At 37.9% G+C, this 26,487-nt stretch overlaps 1 protein-coding gene across 1 annotated transcript in view; it reads left to right on the top strand.

Annotated features, from left to right (window-relative positions):
• CPED1 (cadherin like and PC-esterase domain containing 1) overlaps positions 1-26,487 on the top strand; it is a 292,803-nt gene that overhangs the window by 69,751 nt on the left and 196,565 nt on the right. Inside the window, 2 exon segments of the mRNA XM_036864402.1 lie at positions 23,616-23,749; positions 24,946-25,113. Of these exon segments, the coding sequence (XP_036720297.1) occupies positions 23,616-23,749; positions 24,946-25,113 (302 nt within the window).

Below are 26,487 nucleotides of genomic sequence, written 5' to 3'. Positions count from 1 at the left end.
TCATACTATTCCTGCAATTGTCAGTTCAGCCACCATCACTGACACAACTGGCTAGTGGCCCATGAAGCAGCCTCTACTAATTTCCCTCTACTTATGAAAACATATTAAACATTTGAAGAATGACTCCTATATAGAAAGTATATATTTCTACTTGCAATATAGAAAAATATAAGAGGAATTTCCATGCATTCTAAGGCTGATGGAAGCAAATTGTTGTTCTTAGTGCTCTGTTCAATTCAGTTTAGGTAGAGAAGACCCTCTCCTCCATTATCAGGATGTATTTCCAAAGAAAAGCTAGCAGAACGTGCTGATGGTTTGGATGTGGTTTGTGAAAGAATGTCTCCTACAGCTTTAGCAAACCATCAGTTGGGCTAAACAAGTTAGATGCCAGGAGCTTACATCTGTCATTCACCTGTTGGTCTCAGAAAAGTCAACTGTTGAAAAAAGGACACATCCCTTCCAAGTTGAGTATATTGTTTTTCAAATGAAGAAAATATGAAGAAGAAAATAAATATCCTGATTCAGCAACCCAGAGATAATATTTCATATTGAAAATCTAAACTATTGCTGCTCAGGACTGTCTTCCAAGTGAAGTCTACCCGATTTGCTGAGGCAGATTTACACTTTTCTTTCCTCTTTGTTTCTGTTGTACCCATGAAAGCTTCCCCTAATAGCCCAGTCACAGTGTGTCTTAGTTGTATTTGTATGTGTTTGTCTCCCCACAAGGACTGAGACTCCCTGAGGGCAGGGCCTTATTATTCTCTTCTCAAGTTCAGTGCATGGGCATAATTCCCAGTATATGACAGTTCCTCTAATATTTTTAAATGAAAGACTGGAGAGGATGCTAATGGAGGGGGTTGGAATTGTGGAAGGGGAGCCCTGCTGATCATCAGGGGGTTTTGGCAGTGCTTGGACGGATTTATCCATTTACTCCCTACACAAGCTCCGTATTGAATTAGTGCTGTGCGGCAGAGAACAGGGCAGGAGAAGTGGAAAATACAGTCTCCTTCCTCCAAGATATAATTACCCATTTTGAGTAATAAGGAATTTGCATCTATGAAAGAACTAGAGAACTGTTACCATATTGCACACACAAGGCAGAAAGATATCAATAAACTATATGATGTGGTACCCACTTCTAGGTGATTACCATTGCAGACAAGAGACTGGTCACCTTATTCCTGTCTAAAAAGAACAAGCTTAACACTTTCTCACATCGTTGGTTATCCTCATTCATGCAGGCTGGAGATGGATATGTACTTCTTATGGGCAGGCTTGTATTTTTGTACCATTTCAACCCAAAAGTCTTTAAATATTTGTTTACCATTTCTTTAGAGGCGAGGCTAAGGGCTGACTGCCAGAAGGACGAAGTAGGGAGAGAGTGCTGCAAGGTATCTCTCATTACTTATCCAGTAATGTTTTAGGACTTCTTATAGATGAGCTTTCTGGGCAGTTTTCTTCATCTTAATGGTTCTGCATTCAGGACAGAGGAAATAAATCCAGTACTTCTTGCTGACTATTGTTCCTTCATTGTTTTTTTTTGGACCTGTGAAAGAAAGTGAAGATGTCTGAGATGTGGCCAGAAAACCTAAATCAGAAAGAAAGAGCATTGATCTTGGTTGCAGAGGATGTGAGGTGGATTATTTTTCTTTTTTAAGCCCTTAAAAAAAAAAACACACCTTAAAACCTCAACTTAAAAAAAAAACTCAGAAGCCCTATGTAACATAGGAAGAAATGAAATTGCTTTGGTCAAAAAAGGGTAAGGTCCTTTGTCCTGTCCTTTACCTTTTCTTTTTCTTCCTTCTGGTGGCCCCCAGAGGCTACTGCCTGACACCTGTCTGACCCCAAAAAGCCCCAGAGAGTTCAGCCTGGGAACCATGACTCTAGAGAAAGAATTTTAGAATAGAGAGCATGAATAGTGGTCAGTGGAGGTGGATTCTGTTTATCAAGCGTGATTCTATTTTCAGGCATGAAAGTTCATAGAAATGTTCTTCTCTTTCTTTCCTGTATCCTGTTAAGTTTTTTGGCCACCCATGAGAAGGAAAATAGAAATCAGATTTTAAAAATGATCAAACATGCATTTTTTAATTCCTTTTACCTTTCCCTTTTATTATGCCTTTATTATGCTAGTGAGCTACATTCAATGTGAAAAGAATAGAAAATACAGATAAGCAAAAAGCAAGAAAAAATGTAAATTTAGTGAAACTACATAATTTTCCATACTTTCCTGTTCATGAACAATTTTTACATACTAGAGTACTATGCAATTCAAGTGTGAGCAAATCGTGGCATGTTTATCTGTGGAAAACTATGAAGACATTAAAAGCGATGGAGGGACTTCCCTGACGGTCCACTGGTTAAGACTTTGCCTTCCAATGCAGGGGGTGCGGGTTCAGTCCCTGGTCAGGGAGCTAAGATCCCACGTGCCTTGCGGCCGAAAAACCAAAACAGAAAACAGAAGCAATATTGTAACAAATTCAATAAAGACTTTAAAAATGGTCCACATCAACAACAACAAAATCTTAAAAAAAAAAGTGATGGAGAGCTACATTTATTGGCGTAGAAAAATATTCACACTATATTGTTGAGTTAAAAATAAAGAGGAGTAATCCCAATATATATATATATTACATATATTTTATATTAGTATATATTTTACCTCTTCATACAATATCTATGTAAAATATATGTTAATAATATATTTTGTTTTAAAAAATATACTTATATATACATATGTATATTAATTCATTTAGTACTCACAATGTCTCCATGAGGGAGATATCATTATTATTCCTATTTAACTCAAGTGTAGAGAAATTAAGTAAAATTTTCAGTATCACACATCTAACAAATGGTATCTTCACATAGTCAATATGAGTCTGGAGTCTCCTTTCTTAACCACTTCACTCCTCCAAACTCCTCCGGGTGGCATTCACGGCCTGACACAGGCTGAGATCCCTACATTTCTCCCTGGTCTCCTACTGTCCCCCAACCTAACTCTCTGCTCAAGCCAAGCCCCTCCCTTCACTGTCCCTTCAACACCAGGCTTACTGCCCGCTCCTTTTCCTGCCTTTACCCTAATGACCTCATTTAACTTAACCATCTCTTTAAAGACTTTTTCTCCAAATACAGTCACATTCTGAGGTACTGGCGGTTAGGCCTTCAACATGAATTTTGAGGGGATACAGTTCAGCCCATAACAGCCAAGGAAGAGGCAGGGAACTGCAATTGGCAGTTCACCAGATCCATATGGTGAGAGGAGAACGGATCCCCAAAGGAAGAAAGATACTGGACCGATAAAAACAATGGATGTCTATTATTATCGGTTTTTGATAAATATTTATTGATTGTTTATGATAAAGCCCATGGCATTCTTTAGGCAGAACGAATCATTCTGCCTAAATGATTCATTTTAAAGTAAGGGAATATTCATGTTTCCTTCTCTTTGTTACTTTCTACCATGAACCCCAGTTCTCACATGTTCTCAGACCTTTCTCTGCTTTCCAGAGCTAGCTAATATGAGAAATTAATTCGTCCTGCTCTACTTTCCTCTCTCAAGTATACCCTTTTTTTCATTCGATATACTCCAACCCAAAATAATAATTTTATGGATAACAATTTTAGACACCATTGCAGACCAGTCCGAATTTCATGGAAACTATTGAATCATGCAAAGGCAGCAATCATCTACTGAGTCTGGCCTATCCATAAAACTGATCACTCTGCCCGTGAGCCATAAATCTCTAAATGGACTAATCACAGACACAATCAAACGGAGACTTTGAGAAAACGATAGCATCGCCTTGCTTCATTTCCTTGAAAATGGGAGAAAATATTTGCTGCTTATTATAGCCTGTTAGTCGTAAACTACGTAATTCTTCTTTCCATTTGGCATATCTTAAGACTAAGAAGCAAACTTGTCGATGTGCCTGGCATATATACTGTGACGTGCTTCCTGCCCGGCCACCAGCAAGACAGGAGGGAGGGTCAGTGGAGGCTGGTAGCACTGAGGTATGGGGGTCAGAGGGAGCTTTGGGAGACTCACTTTTTCTTTGGGAGAAGCTAGATCGAGCTCAGTGACCCAAAGGTGCTTCTTGCGCTGGTGTTGCTCACGACGTTATACTTTGCACTTTGGGCATCAGGACAATGTGAAAGGGACAGCAGGTCCATTTTCCAGTAAACGTTTGGCAGCTCCTTGACATCCCCGAAGTTGTGCTGAAGACCGGCTGGCTGAGGGAGCTGATTAACTCCTCTGCTCTTTGGTTAAATGGCCCTGACCTTTTAAACTTGAACTGGTTTGGTGAATCTTTACATTTCTGGTGCATGACTTGTGTACCTCCTGCCATCATGTAGGTATATTTACTTATTTCACTTAGGGAATTTGTTATCTTGTGCCAAACACTGGGACACATGAGGGGCAAGATTGCATAGCACACTTGCAACAATGTGTGTGATTCTGATGATTAAATCTGATTTTCAACAGACCATAGAGGAAGAGGTGATAAGAGAGATACTCACTTTTGTTGTCCAGATCTTTCCAGCAAGTCCCCATTTACTTATTTCTGTGCTAAACATAGTGGAGTAGCACTGCGTCTAAATGGCACCAAAACAACGTGTTAAAACATGAACAACTTTAAACAACAAAACTGAGTTCCCTTTGCATTACGTAATAAAAACTCAGTGAACTATACTTGTACTTCACGGATTTGTTTACCCTGTTTGCCCAGCCTGCATCTATTAATCAATAGTTTATTCCTCGCTGTGTGTAGATATGTTCCGTGACTCAGTATGTTGCCCTCTAAAATAAACTCTGCCATATTTGTTTGCCTTTTCCTCAACAGAAACAGTGCCCAAGCAGTGATTGTGATATTTTCCCCATATCACTTCTTCCTGAGCCACTGTATTTGCAACAGAAATACTAGCAGAGAATCTGAAATCTTGATAAGATGCCTCCCAAAAACATAACTTGCTTTAAAATAGATGAAAAACCTCTTACAGAAATGGCCAACCTTTTTATTTTAAGCCATCAGGGGCTGCTTTATTTGGGGATTACAAGAGCTAGATTAAGAAGGGGGCAAAATGAAATCAAGTTCTAGAATTTAGCTGCTGAAGTGGTGAAAATTCATCCTGAAAGTTACATACTTGCCTTGTTTTGTGAGTAAACTCAATAAGCAAAAGAGAACTATTCTATGATTTTGATTCATTTATTTCTGTATATATACACAGAGACAGAGAGATTTTGGTGTTGGAGGATATAGCATGTTGAACTTCAAGAAAATCTCTTACCCAGTCTCCTTCTGGTGGTAGAGGTAGATATTGAACAACAACAACAAAATGACAAGTGTTATGAAAGAAAAACAATGTTAGTAGGTTTGCAGTGCTCATGGCTTGTTCATTCATTTTCATGGAACTCCAGGGCTGGGAACTGACTTTTGATTTGCAAGATATCTTTGATATTAGAAAATGAAAACCCACTAAATTAGCCCTAAGGCACACAACTTCATAAAGTGTATGTTGCATAACACATTTATTCGTGGGAAGATGATGCTTGTTGTGACTAGTCTCTTGAAGTTCTCATTGTAACCATAATAATTAATAATATGATTTATTAGGACTGATACATTTTAATAGGCATTTAGTGTCTTCCAGTCTGACAGATCCTGTTGAAACATATATTGATAAAAACCCAAAATGGGATTTGCAGCAAGCTACAAAGTGAAATACATTCATTTCCCTAAATAGAATCTTAGAATCCTTCATCTGTAGTTGAAGTTATGATTAGAAAGGATACGTATCTTGGCAGAAGTATAATTAACTGAATGAATGGAGTTGTTTTGGAAGATGCTTTACCCTTTGATGATGGGTTGGGTGTGCTTCTGTCTGGGAGAGACGCAGAGACTCTGTTATATGGTAAACCCCATTCAAATCCTGTGACTCACTGCTTCGATAACTTTGGGGACGATTTTCTTTAAACTTCTCTTAGCGCCACCTAATGGTAAAAATGATATCATAGTCATAGCAGCAGTACCATCCCAGTGCTGATAGTCATTTCACAAGAAAACGTGTAGCTTATCAAAGGGTCAACTTACCCCTAAATAGACAGAAGTAGGTAATTCAGCCACATTAACTGAGAAGGCCTTTGGAAGGACTCTCTTGCCTCATCCATTTCTGAGTGGGCTCATAAGTACTGGCAAGAATCCTAGCCTAAGAGGTCAGAAGAATTCTAACCTTCAACCTAGTGAAGGCAGAAGTCAGGAATCCTGTGGTCCCCGTATAAGGAGACCTGAATTCTAGTTCCACCCAGCTACTAAGTATAGTGACATGACTCTGGGAAAAGTACTTGGTCCATTTGTGCCTCTTTTCTAGACTTGTAAGATAGGAACAATTATAGTGACCATTCTTTCCTCACAGAGTTTTCATGCAAATGTTTTATAAAAGAATATGTGTTGTAAATCTATAAAAGTAATATTAAGGTATTATTTCTATATTGCTCAAGATATCCATGAATTGATTTAGAGAGAAAAATTGAATGAGGTGTTCAGTTTTTCAGATTGACATAAAACTGTCACAGCAATATATATTCTTCTTTTTGGAGGCATGCTGATGATATGGAAAGGAAGCCGATTGATGCCCAAGTATTTATCTAAAGTTAGAGGTTGAGTATAGATAGTCATCAAACATGATTAGTAGTAATTTTGTGTTTGTTTTACAAATAGATTGGGGCTTCATGATTTATGCCACAAGGTGATATTATAGATAAATTACCCTCAAATAATAACACGTGGTAACATTAATTCTTTACTTATCATGTGTCGGACACTGTGTCAAGCCCTTTATCTACTTACTCTTTTAACTCTCTGTAACCATCTGTGGGGCAGATACTGATATGCCTTCTTTAGATAAAGGAATGGAAGCTCCAAGAACGTCTGAGCTACACAGCTGGAAAGGAGCAGATCCATATCTCAGGTACCATGCTATACCTCTTGTAACAAGCTTGAGCCACTATACTGTATTTTAAGCCTGTCCCTTATAATGCAAGAAAATAAGAAAGGAGCTATTTAAGAAAGCCTAATACCTGGGCCTAATGAGAAAGGGAACTTGTTTACCACTTTATGATTATTATTATCATTATTAATCATCAATATTATTATTTGATCAACTAAAGTAATTCTTATAATTTCTTATTTATCATAATATTTACATTTAAGGAGATATTAAGTGAATTTGCTGCAGGCAGAAGATTGTTTTGTTTTAGTCTTTTTTATTTGTTTGTTTTAGTTTGTTAATAGGGAACTCAGTAACAGATGGGAATTGCCTACCCTGGGAGAGTCAGAAGCTCAGGTCCTCAGTGCTCACTGGCACTTTCTTGAGGGTCCTCTCTACCTTTCTTCTGTTACCTTTTTATCTGATGTGCCCGCTCAGGCTCAGCTCCTCAAGCCATCCACAACCATTTTTAGGCAAAGTAGAAAATTTCACGTGACAGACCTCATACTGCAGCCGTATGCCTGGGGTTCGGGGCAACTCAGATGTGGGTGTAGCCACCAACCTGAGGTCTGGGCCTCTGGAATGACAGTGACCACTTTGGGCCACGTGGAAGGACCAAGTATTAGTAGTCCTGGCTCTTCAAAGCTGCTCTTCTGACCTTTTCAGGAGGGCTTTTAGAATTCACTGGCTGTGCTGCCAAAAGGGTTTATAAAGCACCAATCTGGGGATGTGAAATTAATGAATGTAAGTAGAACAAAATTACATTTTGTGGGTGATATATGATTTCTGTCAGAACAAGTAATTGCTTTGACCTGATGGCACATCTGCTGTTGGGTAGTGGTGAGTGCAGACTGAGCCCGGCTGCATATGTGTGGATCCCATCTAGACGTCTTAATAGCCCACTGTCCTTGGGCCGGTTTCTTACCTTCTCCGTGCTTCAGTTTTCTGTCTGCAGTGTAGGGACAATAATGACTCTGCCTCCTGGGGTTGGTAAGAGGATCGAAGGAGTTCGTGCCCTTAAAGTACTTGGAACCATGCCTCACACAGAGTCAGCAAGCCACGAACATTAAGTATTTAATAAGCATTTCCATAAATATTAGTTGCTTCAGTAAGTATTTCCATAAATATCCGTTGATAAGTACTAACCACTGCTCCTATCCAGTTGGTGAGACCCATGTTTTTCAGGATTCACTAACCTGGGAATAAAGCTAGAATCTTTTTTTTTTTTTTTTAACATCTTTATTGGAGTATAATTGCTTTACAATGGTGTGTTAGTTTCTGCTGTATAACAAAGTGAATCAGCTATACATATACATATATCCCCATATCCCCTCCCTCTTGCATCTCCCTCCCACCCTCCCTACCCCACCCCTCTAGGTGGTCACAAAGCACCGAGCTGATCTCCCTGTGCAATGCAACTTAAAGCTAGGATCTTAAAATGGTCACAAAAACATTTCTTTGCCTCCACCTACACTCACTATCTTCAGGCCTCTTCTTCTCAAAATCCTGCTTCCAATCACTTTTGGATCATCCTAAAGCAATCTTTTCATTCATTCCTATCAGACCTCACATTCTTTTTGGATAAATTTATTTATTAATCTCTGGTTGATCTGGAAGGAAGTATTTATAACTTACCTATACACATAATTTCAACAAGCCCTAATGTAATGCCCTAACTTTGATATAAAGGACAAATAAAAGGCAAGTACTTTATAGTGTAACAATTTGTAATCTAATATGTAAATGTTTAGGCATAATGACAGCATAAGGAGTAATGAAATAGTCAAATGCTCCCTCTTTTATTTTGAATCTCCATGAATGTGACAGGTACAAATTCAGATTGGTGCAGTTGTATCATAAGGAAACTAAGATTCCATGGGTCACATTGCTGTTGGTGAACAACTCTTGAGACAGTCACAAGCAAAACAAAGTATAGTGTTCCCCTTGCTTGACTATGAAAAATTCAGTGTATGTTAAAACTGGGTCAAATGCTTGGGGTTTATATATAAAATGGAGTCAAGCTCCACGTTCAAATAATTACCAACAGGCTTTTCATCCACATCAATGTCCAGTGAGACATTCAAAAGTGATATAGGATGGGGGAGAATTTATTGTTTTGCACAGAGCAATATTCAACATAGTAACAGCTGTTGCGGTATGTGCCTTGGCCGATGAGAATGGATATCTCACTATTCAAACAGGCGCTGGACTCTGCACCTTACCAATACATTCCAAGTAAACATCAGCCTTATCCTACACAAGGCAGAGATCTGGGCTTTATAACCCTCATCATTAAATTTCAGTAGCTTTCTTGATCATTGTGATGGCCTCAAATGCCCCCTTTGTCTTAGAGGGTGTATCTTATGTGCTCACGAACACAATCCTCTTATACTCGATACCTTGTCCACTATTTTCTCCATTTCTGCTCTGGTACCCTGTGGTCATCTGCGGCCAATGTAACCGCTGGTCACACCCACCAAAGGTGTTCTGCCGCTGGAGTGCCCCGTGGCAGAGGCCGCTGCTGCACCTGCCATTGTCTGTGCTGTCCCATGCCGAGTGTAAGGGATCCTGAGGTTCATGCTGTGCCTGCTTCTCCTCTGGCTGCTGCTGAAACTGTTGGTGCCATGTCCCATGTACCAGTCACTGTCTTGTCCATTGTCTGGAAGTCTACTGGTATTCTCAGAAGCCTGAATAAGTCAACACTAAATTGATTTAGTAGTAAAAAATCAATAGTCAAAATCTTTCTTTACGTTATTTTTTTTTTCTATTGTATGTAATGTTACACTCTCACTTAAAAAACATTCTTTCAGTATTGTTTTAGCTTGTGACCTAAAACCTGGAGTGGCAGTAAGGCCTGTGTAATATAGGAGCAACATACTAAAAGCTGCCCTCCTCTTTCATGTTGTCCTGTTACCCTTGGACTTCTCTTTCAGCCACTCTTTTTTCTTTAGGACAGATTCCTTACTATTAGCTTTTCCCACAGTTCTTCCAATCAGGGCCAGACATAGTGAACTCCTAGCTGGACATGGATTGGTGTCACTCTAAAACTCCATCACACTGGTAAATAATAACCAGATAGCATTCTTGTCATCATTCATTGACCATAGGGTCTCAAAGAACAGCAACAAAAAGTAGGTGTCTTGTCTTTTCCTAGTTTAGGGGGTTGGGATGGTTGTGTTTAATATCATTGAGTTCTAACAGTGTCACGACTGGACCTGAAATATTTCTGTTGAGCATATGGAAATAGGACTGAATTTATCCTTCAAATATAAAGCCATAGCTATTTATATTCTTGTGTTCCAAATATTGCAGAAGTGGGAATGTTTACTTTGTATCTAAATACAGAATTAAGAAGAAAAAGAGAAAGATTACGTGGTTAAGTAAACTGATTATGCCAAATTTATCTTTTCGGCTCAGTATTTTGTAATGTTTCTGTTTCTAGATTCCTTCTCTCAGTCCTGTGTAGGTCATTCAGCAGCCAATTTTAGAAGAGCTTGTGTCATTTAAGAGAAAGAACTTTAAACTGTATTCAAAGAGGACTACAGAAAGCAAAGATACCACCGGCAAAGTGATATTTAAAATTTTTCCAGTTACATGATTTATTGGTAAATCTACACGGGCTGTGCCACGAGCAAAACAAACAACGTGCCAGGTGTACTCTGAGCTTTTAATTAAGAGAAATTTTACCTTTTGGACAGATTTTAATAGGGTATTTTGCTGTTTGTAAGCCACTGAAACAACGGTTTAAGCCATTCGTGGGTGAAAAGCCCTTAATTATATAGAATATAGATCATGAGGGAAGCAAAACCAAAAAACAACCCAAAATCCTAGAGTCTCATGTCAATTTGGAAAATTTCTAGTCAGAAATATGTGCCCTAATGTCACCTCAAGCCCCTGGGACTAATGGATTCTGTGAATGGTTTAAGTGATTTGGTAAATAAAAGCCAGATTTGGGGGACCGAAGAAAATGCTGAGTAAAGAGCAACGTTCTCAGAGAAATCAGCTGGAGTGGTGAGTTGGAGGCCAGGTGAGCAGTTGTGAGGCAGCGAGCTGAAAACGTGAATCGCAAATCATTCCATGGATAATGGCGGCCGTGAACCTTCGTCACTTTTCACTCTAGATCCATGAAATTGAATGAACAGTACTTCTAATAGAAACTTAATGTGCTTTTCTCTAAATCAGATTTTGCTCAACTGCCTGTGCCTGTATCACCCCCCACCCCGCCCTGCCTCTCCCTGATAGCTATACGCCCCAGCAGCCAAGCCGAAGGGACCTGACCTTGGCCCCAGGGGATTGAGCCAGGTGTGGCAGGGGGCCTAGGCAAAAATGGCCCCTCTGAGAGAATGCTGGACATTACTTAAAACGCCCCCTCCAATAACAGCATGACTTACTGGTAAATAAGCCTTGAGGAGTAGTTTAAATTTTTTAATAGTTTTTTTGTTTATTTGTTTTTGAGAGTAGAGTTGGGGACAATATGGCAGCCAAGGGGCAATTAGCCTTATTCAACACACAATGAAATTTCTGCTAAATTCTACTTTTACAACCCTCTTTTTCCCCTAGGCAACCCCCCCAGCTCACCAAAACACCATCCTACACATCCTCTCTCCTCAATGGTCTCTTTGTCCACTTTCCTCTCTCTAACTCATTTATATAGATTTAAAAATAAATTTATTTTTTCCCATACTTCAAACAGCATTACAAAGACTTGGTTCCCATATAAGCATGTATCATTCTTTCTTAGAGAGGAAAAGAGGACCAAAGGAGCAGAAAACCTCTACTTTGATAATTTTTCACTGTTACTCAGCCTTTTCCCCTTTTGACTTAAAACTAGCTTGAATTTTTTCCACTACTTACAATCCAAGCTTTTGATTCAGCTTCCATTGGCTGGGTCTACAGAGTCAAACTCTAGCAGAGAGCTTGATTGTTAACGCATGACTTTGAACCCCTGAGTGATGCCGCAGGTCACAGAATTTTTTAAAGCAATGACTGCACATCCCTAATTTATTGAAAATGACTGAGATATTATTGGATGCCAGAGATTTATTTTCCCTAAGACATTTAGTGTATTTTGTAAGAAATAGCAAGATATAAATGACATTATCCACCACCCACCTATTTTAAGGCATCTAAGTAGCAGCTTAGACCCGGAAGTACAGTCTGGGATTGCAAGGACATGCAAACAAGTGGTGTTAATTGAGATAAAATGCTGATGTCAAGGGGTGGTGGTGTGATGAATTGGAAGATTGGAGTTGACATATATACACTAATATGTATAAAATGGATAACTAATAAGAACCTGCTGTATAAAAAAATAAATAAAATAAAATACAAAAAAAAACCCCAAAACAAAAAACTCTGTAGCTTGAGTTAGAGTGTATTAAATCTCTGGAAAATAATATATGTGCATAATTAATATAATATAAATATATGTTTATATAATATATTAAATATATATAAATTAGGTAATTTATATATATGCATAGGTATACACATATGAACACATATGCTAAAAGCAACTTGGCAGTACAAAAGATGCGAGATGTATGAAGAAAATATGAAGAATATTCTTATAGAAAATATTTATTTGAATTTAATGTCCTGGCCTAAATTCTACCCAGAGTAGAGAGTTGAGGGGGGAAAAATTCAAGATTTTAATCACCTAATTAACATCTTTGAAGACCAACAGTTATTTAACACTTCAGATATGAAGACCCTTCCCTCCCTTGGCTCAGTTAGTTGGTTAATTCTTTAGTCATTTACAAGATACAAAATAGGCCAAACGTACCTGGCTCCTGGTGGGCTTACCCAGCTCAAGGTGAAACTGAAGCACCAGTTCAGAAACTCTTGTCAGGCTCTGCTTGGCTTCTGACTTACCCTTGGTGCCCTCGTCTATGAGGAGTGGACTCTTGTGTCGCTCAGCCGAAACTGACATCCACAGACTCCAGTCATATCGCTGGTCAATTGGAGGGAAAGGACCTGAGGACAAAATCGTTCCGTAGGAACATGTTTGCTCAGTGTCATAACCAAAAATCTTTTCTGACATATTTCCATGTTTTTGACCTATTTCTGGCATTGGGATCTCTGGCCCTCATTAGATTTCATTTTGGCAATTGCCTCTAGTCTCTGAATGTTCTATATTTGTCTCACTCTTGGAGTCAGATATTATGAAAATATTGTTATTTTAAATATGTACTGGTTCACATATAATAAGTTTATTTGTAAATACTATAGAAGTAGAGAAGGAGGTTGATGGTGATACCATGTACCTTTTATTATACCAAAAATATAGGGTGAAAATTGAAGACAGAGTTGGTCCGTGAAGGTGCCATTAAAGAAGAGCTATGTTCATGCATGTTTTCACTTAAAATAGGCGCAATGACTCACTGTGTTTGTGTCTTACATTTAAATTGAGATTGACTTCAATATACTTAAAAAAGAATTTGGAATCACTGTTACAAATTTCTAGTAAGTCATTTATTATTCTGATGTAAATGATATCAATAACATTTCATGGTTTACTCCAGAAAATGTTCCTGAGGAAAAGTTTAATATTAATAAAGTGATTAACTTATTTTTGCAGTGAGTGGGCTTAGACAGCTATTCTATTATCATATTTGTTGCACTCTAGGTACTAATATTTGCGGAAGGTTGTGTTTCAAATTGTTATTAATGATGCTCATTAATTTATACCAAATTATTCATCTTTGGGCTTGCTGAAGTAGCCAAGTATTTTTTCTTTTCCTTTTCTTTTCCCCTGGAAAATTCATGTAGAAAAACATCAAAGCAAAATTAAGTTGCCATAAAGTAATAAAACAATCTTTCATGCTGCTTGGTCATTGCAGTGAAATCATAGGGGCAAGAAATTGAAGTAGGAGTCTAGACATAGCTTTTATTACCAAGGAAAATGAGCAGAATTCAAGGTTTTTACGTTGTCATGGTCAAAACATAGAGGAGTCCATGGGGAAAATTGTTTTTGTAGAATTGCATGACTTTGACACTTCCACTGAAAAAGAACAGAAAGGAGGGCATTTATGGCTTGCATTTACTGAGTGCTCAGTAAGTAAGCAGTTGATTGATTGATTGGTTAGTTGGTGGAAACTTTATGCAATGATTATCCCTTTAAAGCACATTGCTATGAAATTAATCTGGTCATTTTATGCCTCAAATTGTGTCTCCACGTACATCAGGATGTGGACTGCACCTCATTTCCTATAAAATAAAATGAAAGTTATTCTTCTTCCCGAAAAAGGAATATATTGAATTACTATGCTATTTGTATTTGTAGTTTGATGTACCCTTATATAGTAACAGCATAGGAAAGATATGCTGAAACTATAGAGTGTAAACTATTGGTATCAAAGCCACATAGGTAATAATATAATAATGTCAAGTCTCAAAAAAGGAATTGGGAGTTGCCTAACTTAAGGCTAGAATTATGTATTAATAATGCCTTTATGTGTTTGGTATATCCATTGTCTCAAAGATACTCTTTGGCCAATGCCACTTTCATAAAATGAAAGTAAAATTGTGCTAAGGAATTGGTGTGTTTGGAGTATATAAATCCTCACATTATAACATTTAAGTTCAAGTGTAGGTCTGAAATATTCCAGGGAGTTTTATCTATGTGTCATAAATAGTCTAGGGAGTTTTTGTTTTTTTGTTTTTTTTTTGTTTTTTTTTTTTTTTGAATAATTCTTTATTAATTTTATTTTTTTTAATTTTTGGCTGTGTTGGATCTTCGTTTCTGTGCGAGGGTTTTCTCCAGTTGCGGCAAGTGGGGGCCACTCTTCATCGCGGTGCGCGGGCCTCTCACTATCGCGGCCTCTCTTGTTGCGGAGCACAGGCTCCAGACGCGCAGGCTCAGTAGTTGTGGCTCACGGGCCTAGTTGCTCCGCGGCATGTGAGATCTTCCCAGACCAGGGCTCGAATCCGTGTCCCCTGCATTGGCATGCAGACTCTCAACCACTGTGCCACCAGGGAAGCCCAGTCTAGGGAGTTTTATTTATGTGTCATAAATCTGTTGACTAAGATCTAGCTCTGTTGACTAAGAGCTAGTTGTGCTGGTTGTTTGCAAAGTCTCCCCTTGAACAAAATACAGAGAAACAGACTTAAATATTGCAGTAACTGGGTCAGTCCTCAGCTTACCCCATCTATAGAAACCTAGCCTTAATATAGAACTCCTTTAACTGCTTTGCTGGGCTACCACAATGCTAAACTTGAGGAAAGTCACTAAAAACTATGTGTGTCTTTATAGGCCTCCTGCAATAAGGATGCTGTGTTTTATTTTGGGCTACACATTTGTGCTTACTACACATACTTCCTGCTTTGTTCTTAATTGACTAATGTCAAATGTCAGATGTTTAAGAATCACATAAAAGAGAATTTAATAGATTAGCCTTTTTCTGATAGCTAGCAGTGGTTGAGAATCCCTTAGTATTGGATGAATTCAAAAGGAATAACATTTTAGTTACACTTTGAAGTTTCCAAAGTGACAAACACGTTTTCTATGTTATAGAATAAGATTATGCTAAACTACTACAACTAGCTATTTAGCATTTTTTGAACACTTAACATACACCCAATGCTGTGCAAAGGACTTTAAAGGAAATTCCATATTTAATCCTGTCAGCATCCATATGAGGTAGGTTCTTCTTCTTAATATTACTATTATTATTATTCTCATTTTTCACATAAAGACACGGAACTCAGAAAAGTTAAGGAATTAGCTCATGGTGATACCTATGACTAGGAATCCATTTATAGACAGGAATTAGGATTTTTAAAATAAATGTTACTTGGAATATCATTAGTAAAACATTTTTGAAAGAAAAATATTGGTTAGCAACTAAATTACAATGAGCTGGACAATTTAGAACATGGGTCTTTATGGGTTTCACCCATGTCTTCTCAGGCCCAGGTTCAGCTTGTGTGGTAAAACAAACAAAACCTGGGCCCCCAAATCCTCCCTTATGGGATGTCCCTTGCTTACAAAGGGCAGCCATCCTCTTGGCTGTCTGCTGGTGACCTTCTCTTCCATGGCTTCCTGTGCTCAATGTGGGTTCCGGGGGCTCTGCTAATATGAGCCCTCTTGGCCTTAGACAATTCATTTTGAGGTGTCCGTCTCTGCCCCTCACTGGAGCTGCCCCCATGGTGCTGCAGTGTCCTGATATGATCGTAGCAAATCACGCCACTCTAGGGAACACCACATTGAGGTGGAGAGAAACTATCTCTACCCATGTTACACTCATTTCCTAGGTAGTTAAAAAAAAAAAGGTTACGTCGTACAACTCTAGGAAAACCACTCAGCAATTGGCTTGCTCAGTCTTCTCATTTCAGCTGCTGTTTTCTATGACCAATGCACGTATCTCTAGTTATTTGGGTCGAAAGAAATTGGGGTTCACTTATTAAGCAGAGATTCACTGAGCTCCTATATTCAGTGCCAGCCTGTGCTTGGCACTAAATATGCAATGAAGGGGAAAACCCAGAATCCCTGCCCTTATAGAGTTTACAGTCCAGTGACCTGAGAAAACCCTCTGATGCACTGAAAATAATCCCTCCTTTCTAACTGCCAATGAGTGATCAAGTTTGTGACCTTGACTCTACTTTGGGTGTCTTTCCTCCCTATGTTGTACACTGCTCAGGAGGTGAAGGGGTGGTTGATATTCCCCAAATACTTTCTCAGAGTGTGGGAACTTAAAGAGGGTCCAGCTATCGTCTCTTCTATGAGGTTTTTTGGGCCTCATGCGAATATAATAGCTGGTTGATCCTGCGGAGCACTCGTGATTGCTGGAACACAGCTGAGTTCACAGAAGGACCACATTTCAGCTCTGGCCTTTGGGCCCTTGTCACCTATATTCTCCATTAGGTCATATATAGCATATATTTAAAATATAACACAACTTTTCGCCTAGGATTACAGAAATTTAGAATTGTAAAGGACCATAGAAATCATTTAGTTATTCATTCAGCATATATTTGTTTAGTACCCACTGGGCTGGCTGCTCTGCTTTTTCGTCATCTTGCAAAAGAAGAAACCTTTAGTGGTGAGGACTTTCCTCTTCTAGGAATTGGTAGAATTTGGACTGTGCTTCTACTGTTTTCAAAGCATATGCTGAACACTCACTGAGTGATTTCAAGATCATCCTTTGTACTAGTCAGGGTTCTCCAGAGAAACAACCAGTAGTTGGGGCGCCCTTACCTGTGGTTTTACTTTCCGAGGTTTCAGTTACCTGTGGTCACTCATGGTTTAAAAATATTACATGGAAAATTCCAGAAATAAACAATTCATGGATTTTAAATTGCACGCCTTTCTGAGCAGCGTGATGAAATCTCTCACCATCTCGCTCCATCCCACCTGGGCCATGAATCATCCCTTTGTCCAGTGTATCCCACCTGTTACTCACTTAGCAGCCGTCTTGGTTATCAGAGCAACTGTCTCAGCATCCCAGTGCTTGTGTTCAAGTAACTCTTATTTTACTTAATAATGACCCCAAAGCACAAGAGTAGTGATGCCAGCAGTTTGGATATGCCAAATAGAAGCTGTAAAGTGCTTCCTTAAGTAAAGTTTTCTCCACTTAATAAGGAAAGAGAAAACTGTATGCTGAGGTTGTTAAGATCTGTAAGAATGAATCTCCTATCCATGCAATTGTGAAGAAGGAAAAAGAAATTGGTGCTAATTTTGTGGAAGCACCTCAAACAGCAAAAGTTGCAGCTGCAGTAAGTGCTTAGTTAAGTTGGAAAAGACATTAAATAAGACATTCTGTGAGAGGGATGGAGAGAGAGAGAGAGAAAGCACATTCACATAATTTTTATTATAGTATTTTTGTTATAATTGTTCTGTTTTATTATTAGTTATTGTTCATCTCTTACTGTGCCTAATTGAAAAATTTTATTATAGGGGTTTATGTAATAGGAAAAAAACATAGTATATAGATTTGGTACTATCCTAGGTTTCGGGCATCCACTGGGGGTCTTGGAATGAATAAAGGGGGGAAGGACTACTGGGTCTATCTATATCTATTCATCTATTGAGGGAGAGAAAGAGATTGATTGTAAGGCATTGGCTCACATGATTTTGGAGGCTGAGAAGTCCCACGATCTGCCATCTGCACACCAGAGATGAAGGAAAGCTGATGGCATAGAGAGTCAATGGAGTAGATTCCAGTCTGGGTCTAAAGGCCTGGGAACCACTATGCTGAGGGCAGGAGAAAATCAATGTCTCAGTTCAGTCAATTAGAGAAAGAGCAAATTCAACCTTCCTCTGTCTTTTTGTTCTAGTCAGGCCCTCGACCCGCAAGGGTGCCGCTCACCCACATTGAGGAGAGATATCTGCTTTACTTAGTCTGCCAATTCAAATGCTAATCTCTTCCAGAAACACACTCACAGACACATCCAGAAATAATGTTTAACAAGCTATCTGGGCATCCCTTGGCCCAGTCAAGTTGACACATAAAATTAACCATCACACTCCTTTGTCATTCCTACCCACAGACATTTTAGCTCTGGAATCTTCTTTTGCAAGTTGTATGTTTATGCACTCTCTAGCTTCCCTTCAATAGCCACCATAGTGCAGTAAGGAAAAGCTTATGAAATTGCTGATACGTGATCAATAGTTAATCATTCTGACCTAACAAAAGACAATTTCATATGGTTTAGCCTAAGCCATTCCCTGCTGCCATATATAAATGCTCTTATTTGAGATCAAAGCTAATATTTTTTCTCTCTTACTTATTCTTTCTATATGTGCACACACACACACATATATACACACATACACACATATAATTATTTCTCCAGGACATGTAGCTGGTAAGAAGACCAGGGCCCAAATTTGTATTGACCAAGTTTAGGGGTTGTATAGGCTGGATATTCTCCATTGGCCCCTCCAGATTCCCTCTAGATCCTTCCCCAGGAAGTTGCCCTCCACAGACAGCATCAGCAAGGCTCCCTTGTTCCCTGACTTCCTGCAGGAGACCAGAGCTTGGGGGAGAGAACTTTAGGCCATTAATTCCCTGGCTGCTTACCTGTGGGACCCTGGCTTGGAAGTGCCTGTGTGCCTCTGCCTGTGGCCGTGACTCTTGCTCTGTGCTCTCTCCCACAGCTGTGCCCTTTGCCTGGATCTGTAATTGGCTCCCTCCTGGGCTAGGGGTGGTAAGAGCTTCCATTCGTCAGCCCTGAGGAGCTTCACTACCTGGTGGTGTTTTCCCTTAACTCTACCCTTGCGTTTGTTATCAGCTCCTTCTTTGATAGTGTCTCTCTCTCTCTTTTTTTTTTTTTTTTTTTAATTATTTATTTATTTATTTTTGGCTGTGTTGGGTCTTCGTTTCTGTGCGAGGGCTTTCTGTAGTTGTGGCAAGCGGGAGCCACTCTTCATCGCGGTGCGCGGGCCTCTCACTATCGCGGCCTCTCTTGTTGTGGAGCACAGGCTCCAGACACGCAGGCTCAGCAGTTGTGGCTCACGGGCCTAGTTGCTCCACGGCATGTGGGATCCTCCCAGACCAGGGCTCGAACCCGTGTGCCCTGCATTGGCAGGCAGATTCTCAACCACTGCGCCACCAGGGAAGCCCTCTCTCTCTCTTTTTAATTTTTAATTTTATATTGAAGTATAGTTGATTCACAATGTTGTGTTAGTTTCAGGTGAAAAGCAAAGTGATTTAGTTATACATATTCATATATCTATTCTTTTTCAGATTCTTTTCCCATATAGGTTATTATAGAGTATTGAGTAGAGTTCTCTGTGCTCTACAGTAGGTCCTTGTTGATTATCTATTTTGGTTAGTTAGTCTCTTATAGTCTCTTCACTTATCCCTTTGACTCTGTCATGTCATCCATACTTTGACTGATAGAGTTATTTCCTGGCTACGACTTTAGTTTGGGCGTATATTAATTGTTCTATTTATATTTGCCGTGCATGGAAGTTCTGGGGGTGTCTTTTCAGGCTTAGGAGTAAGACTTGTAGATGTCCTCAGGCAGGAAGAACAATTAATGCATTCATAAATACTTATCTACACTTCTAATCTCAAAACCAGTTGTTAATTATTAATTAAGGGCTTTTATCTTCACTGCAAGTTTTGAAGTAAGAAAATACTGGCTAAGTTTAGCTTCCTAATATGAAATGCAAGACAATATTTAAACATTTGTGAAATATAATTATACTTTCACTATTACTTTCCTATTAATTATTAGCCACAGGGCAAAACATTAAATCAAATACAATATAAATTTGGCAGCTAATCTTTGCTACTACAAGTGTTTTCCAGTGTTTAGTCTTTGCCTATGATGTATATAATATGCCACATAGAAGGGAAAGAATAAATAACCAAATAAAATATTTTTAATACATTGGAATGCTCATTTTGTTCTCCAACTGCACGTTAGCTTAACCCCTCAAAGCTAGTTCATTGCTAGAACAGATATTTACTGCACACTTGTATCAACATTATGTTCCGTGATGTGGGAAGTTCAGAAGATTCCTGGAGAATCACATCCTGGATTCTAGAAGACTCCTTGACAATGTCACAAGCCCATTAAGCATTGGTTGGTAAGAATCAAAATGAAAACCCAGGTTTAATCTTCCTTTACAGAAAACTGCACCAGTCAGCAGGTACTCAGGACCTGGACAACCAGATATTAGAAGATACAAAAAGAGCAATCTTCATGCATCCCTAACAAATTGTTCATTTTTACTCTGAGTGAGCAGTCAAGTTATGGCTTCAGGACTCTTTAAAATAAGCCAAGAGTAGTCAATAAATAAAAGCACATATGACACTTCACATCTGTATCTGCTACCCATTGAGACCTCATAGTGTGGGGTAGGAAAACCAAAAGACGCATGCTGGGCCCACCATATTTAATTACTTTCTGAAAATAGTTAATAAGTACATGTTAATGAATTACAAGGCCATTTAGAAGACTAAATAGAACCTCATCTCCCAAATTCCTTCGAAAAACAGAAGCTAGTTTTGGCATTGTTGGTAGGAGATTTCTAGGCTCCTCTGTGTGTTTGGGGGCCAAGGGAGAAGGGGAATGGAATATTAAAATAAGTGGATTGGACTGGTCTATTGAGAGCACCTTGATATGCCCAATGAAGGATACAGGGAATGGTGACTAACGACAAATCTTTGAGTCTGTTAAATAAGAACTTAGGGTACTTAAAGTTTCCACTATTATTTATTAAAGCTCCATAAAATGCAGTTGCAGTTTGTTTTTTTTTTAACATCTTTATTGGAGTATAATTGCTTTACAATGGTGTGTTAGTTTCTGCTGTATAACAAAGTGAATCAGCTATACGTATACATATATGCCCATATCCTCTCCCTCTTGTGTCTCCCTCCCACACTCCCTATCCCTCCCCTCAGTTACAGTTTTTAAAGATACTAGTGGAGCTTATTTTTAATTTTTGGCTGTAATCAAGGGAAATGAGAATAATTTTAGATGTCAGGGGACATCTAATTAGAGTTGTGGGGTTTTTTTGTTTGATATTTGTTTTAGAATTGTTGAAAGTAACCTACAAACCTGGAATGATATAATGGAAAATCTGATATATATATCACGAAAGGTAAAAATTACTATAATCAATATTCAATTTTATTACTCAATCACAGTTTCAGGGGCTGATGTGGATATTTGACATATTCTTGGCAATTCCTATGTTGGATTCCTTCAACTACACGTTATAGACTCCTCCACTTGAACTAAACCGGAAAAAGATGACATAAAATCATGTATTCTTTTGACATATTTGCTGACTACTTTCTCAAAACCGTTGAGCTACTACCTTGGTGAAACACTTACTATGTCTAGGTTTTTCAAAGTCACCTCTGCTTGGGCTTCAAACTGGTGCTGTGCTTCCTGGTAGCAAGGGTAAAAGGGAAGTCAGAGGAAATTACACTCTTCTCATATTACACAAAAGAAGGCTACAAATTAGCTCTTCCGGAGAGAAAAAATTTTCCCTAGTAATAAATTCTAAAAAATGTCTATTTAGTGAAAAAAAGAAAGAGCATACTTTCTTACTGCAAATGTAAAGGTTTATATAAATACTTAACTCTTTTGAAGTTGTGATTCTCAGGAAAGAAATTACCTTAATGACTCTTCATTTGTCACCTCCAGAAACAAGCAATTTGAATATTTCCTTTATTATGATGTATTAGAACTTCATTAGTAAGGAAGCCTTACAAATAGGCTATCATTTTTTGAGAAAGATCACATTGTGCTAAATAATGAGATATGGGAATCATTGAACAGCTTGACTTTTTCGGACTCCTACTTAAGAGTGTGAAGTGTTTTAAATTAAACTGTGTTAGTATTGATGAAACGTGCACAAGGGGGAAAATAATTTAAAGGCTTTGTTCCATTTGGGAAGCTAGATAAATTGTACAATTTAAAAATAAAGCTCTGTGACCTGGCAGGAAGGAAACAACAACTCTCATATGCTGTTGGAAAGAGTGAAATTGGGGCAACCTTTTTAGAAGGCAACTGAGTAATGTTGATCAAATTTACAATGCATTTACCCATTGACCCGGCTATTACACATATAGATTAGAATTCACCCCTAGATAAACTTGTAAAAGTACACCAAAATAGATGTATAAGAGTGTTCATTGTAGTATGTTTGAAATAACAGAAGAAAAACATTACAAAAATAATCTAAGTACACAACAATAAGGGAATGGTTAAATGAAATGTATATTCATTTAATGGAACACTCCAAGCTATTAAGAAGTATAAGTAATTCTGTTATGCTAATATGGAAGGACTCCAGGATGGATTAGTAGGTAAATAAGCCAGACATAGATCATTATGTCTTTTTGGATAATTAAAAAAAACCAGAAATATCTGCACATATAGGTTTATATAGATATATGATATTTATATCATTTATATATTGAAGAATCATATGTATCTTATCCATTGTTGCTTATCTAGGCTTCAAAAGTGAATGTGTAAAACATTGGGAGAAGTCCTAAGGGGCGTGGATTGCTGGATGTTGTTTCTTTTCATTTGATAGCTTTCTGTACACTTTGAGTTTTCTAACCTTGTACATACAACTATTTTTAAAAGTATCAATATGAGTGTTCGGAAATAAGTCATTATTGTTGGTCTTTACTTTTACACACTTCAAAAAACCCACTAAATATATTTTACAAAATAATGAAGTACTCTGGTTGAGGTTACCAAGGTCATGAAGCATGACAAACTCTAGCACGTGAAGGACTGTATTGTCAAGAAATCAACTCAAGTTATCTATATAAAATTCTCATCGCAAACAGAAGTCAGCTCCTGCAGCCACCATCCCCTAATCGAGAGAGCACCTCCTAGCTGTATGGAAGAAAGACCCTCTTGGTGTGGGACAGAAGGAGACATCATATCTACTTCCCCTAATGAGAAGAAAATTTGAAATTAGTTATTTTAATTGTTTTTCTAGTCTGTGGTAAGATAACATACTACAAAGCAAATGCCCCTCTAAACATGCCTTCATGCTTGAGGGATTGAACCTTGATTCAGAATGGGGAGAAAATTTGTGGCCTATTTCCCTTGGACCCAGTAGTTTAACACAGCAGACTCTATTTTGGAAGCCATTCCAAAAGGAAACAATATAATGACTGTTTTTTTGCTCTGTTGAATCTTTTCAGAATTGCAACTTCCGGTGAGCCCCTCAGTGTGTCTGGATCAGAGCATACAATTGAAGCTGAGTACTTCAAGTCACCTTTTAAAAACAGTGAAGTCACATATGTGGAAACCAGGGGACTGGAGACATGAACAGCTGTAAGCTAATCATCTTGAATTGTTATGTCAAGCATGCATTTTAAGAAATAGCTAATAAGAGAAAAGCACCAAACACATCTAGGGGTTTTACATTTGAATTATTAGGTTCTGTTATATAAATTTTCGGCTATCTCTCTTAATAAATAATGCCACCATCGATTTTCTGCTACACTAATTTCAAATCTCTCTTGCCATAGAATAAACATTGGGTAAATAGGACTCTTATCCAGGAAGTTACATTAATGGAAATTGAATTTAAAACCTTGGCCATGCGAAACTAAAATTTTAACTTCCATTTTATACTCAAATAACATGCCTTAGTCTACGAGTATGGCTGAAGGATTTTTTTCTATTATTATTTTTTTTATGGCTCTGAGAAAGCACCTGTAGGGTACCAAGTTATTCAAGTTACCTCCAGGGAAAGGATTTTTCATGTAGATAAATTATAGTGAAAAATTAAGAGATTTTAATTATCTTATCCAGACACAAAATAGTTTGCCTCATGTAATTTATATTTATAGGTAGTATTCCACAGTTAATAGTTTTTATTGAAGAATCATATGCATTTCTGCTTTACCTAGACTTCAAAAGATGAATAGCACATCTTTTCATTGATTGAACTTAGATATTTGAAATATAGAAATATGATGCAGAAAAGAAAATAGTTATACATTTTGGTATCATTTATGATGAAAGTATGTTTTATCACAAAATATTTAATGAGTGTTATTTCTTTACTCTTTTAGACTGAAGTGTTCCTAATATTTCATCCTTAAATTAACCCTTAATTATCTGTGGTTGCAGGTTATTATGAGGTAGAATCAAAATTGTGGGGAAAGGCTTTGCATATTTTTGGTGACCTGCCTGTCCACTATTGAGAAACAGTATCTTTTCTGTGGAGGAAAAGGATAGAGCGAAGGTAGGAGAGGGCAGAGAACCGGAGAAAATTTCAGGGGTATCCTAAACTTTTATATGTATCAGTTTGTTGGGATGGTGCCAGATGTGACTAATTTAAATTTTTTAGATCTTTAAGCCTCATTTTAGGTACAATTTTAGACATTGTTTAGGAAGGACCCCATACACTGAAGGCTGGGGTCCAGGTGAAAGAGAGATGGGGTTGTACAAAGCTCTGAGGCAATTTATAAATTACATACTCACCCCAAATTATGGAGCTTAATTATATTTTTACTTTTTTAGAATCAAACCACAGTCCTAGCTCCACAAGAAACACTCTTGAGAGCCAAAGATTTATCTGTAATTCTTAAAGCGTATGTGCTGGTGACATCTTAACTCCTCTGCGTGCATTCCATTCATTCGACTGGCACGGTTTGGAATCCACCAAAGAAAAAACGCTTCACTGTCAAGGTAAAATTTCCATTGAAGCAGTTATTTCCCACAAAGTATACTGGAGATAAGCAAAGTGAGTTGGGCTGCCTTTCTCCGACCTTTATGATTATCAATCCCAAGAGCAAAGATTGTATCGTTTTATTGCTGCAAGCAGAGATTTTCATTTAATAGGTGCAGGTTCAAAAATGAACTGGAAACAGCTTAATTCACTAGGGATCACAAAGGCTACATCTTTTTTTTTCTCAATTCATCATTTTAGTTCAGTTCTTTGACCCATTGTAGAACTAGTTCTCAGCTGTGGTCTGTTTTTCTTGACTTTCCGCTCATTCAAGAAAAATGTAGTCAGTGCAACAAAGGAAAATATAATTTTGCCCTTATGCTTTTTGCTTCATTTTTAGGAAGCATAATGCCTATTTCATTTCACCATTCAATATGGAATATTTGCTGAGTAAAAAACAACGCTCTCAAGGGTGCCTGACATAGTAGCCATGACATAAAGCATGATGAGAAAGTTTTCAAGGTAGAACTTAATAATAACCTCCAAAAAGTTTAGTTATAAGAGGTAATTCAGGTTAGCTCATTCGAAAATAAGGTCTAGTGAGAATATACTTGATAAATTTTAAGGAGTTTCTGATTTTACAGCAATAATTTTTCAGAGTGTAGTTAAGGGGAAATGCACACATGCATTCTTTCAGTTTCTTCCCATTTCCTCTTATTTGTTTTCTGAACAATTATTTCTGTAAGATCAAAGATGCCTTCAAAGAACAAATACTATCCGATCCCTCTTATAGAAGGAATCTAAACTAGTCAGACTCACAGAAGCAGAGAATAGAATGGTGGTTACCAGGGGCTGGGGAAAGAGGGAAATAGGGAGGTGTTAGTCTAAGGGTATAAAGTTTCAGTTATGCTAGATGAATAAGTCCTGGAGATCGACTTACAGTGTAGCACCTATAGTTAATAATACTGAGATTTGCTAAGAGGATAGATTTTATGTTCTTATCACTAAAGAAATAAATAAATAGGGTGGGTGGAAACTTTTGAAGGGGATAGATACGTTTATGACTTGATTGTAGTGATGGTTTCATGGGTGTATACTTATCTCTAAACTCATCAAATTGTATGCATTAAATATGTACAGGTTTTTGTATTTTAATCATAAAAAATGGTATTAAAAAAAGAAGGCACAAGTGCCTTTTATAGTTTTGAGAGATTTAAAAGTGACTGTACTTGATACTTTTAAGAATTTTTCTTACATAAACTGCACTTTAAGTTTTGGAAAATCTTCCAACAGTGAAAAATTTTTAAATGGTATGTTTAAAAATTGTCAATTAAAAAACACATAAGCATGACAAAAGATGCAGATGTTACATTACTTAGTAAAATAGGTAACTG

The sequence above is a fragment of the Balaenoptera musculus genome, chromosome 9 (genome assembly GCF_009873245.2).
Source record: "Balaenoptera musculus isolate JJ_BM4_2016_0621 chromosome 9, mBalMus1.pri.v3, whole genome shotgun sequence".
Classification (NCBI taxonomy): Eukaryota; Metazoa; Chordata; class Mammalia; order Artiodactyla; family Balaenopteridae; genus Balaenoptera; species Balaenoptera musculus.
Note: the sequence above shows the minus strand (reverse complement) of the source record. Positions and strands in the feature narration are given on the sequence as shown.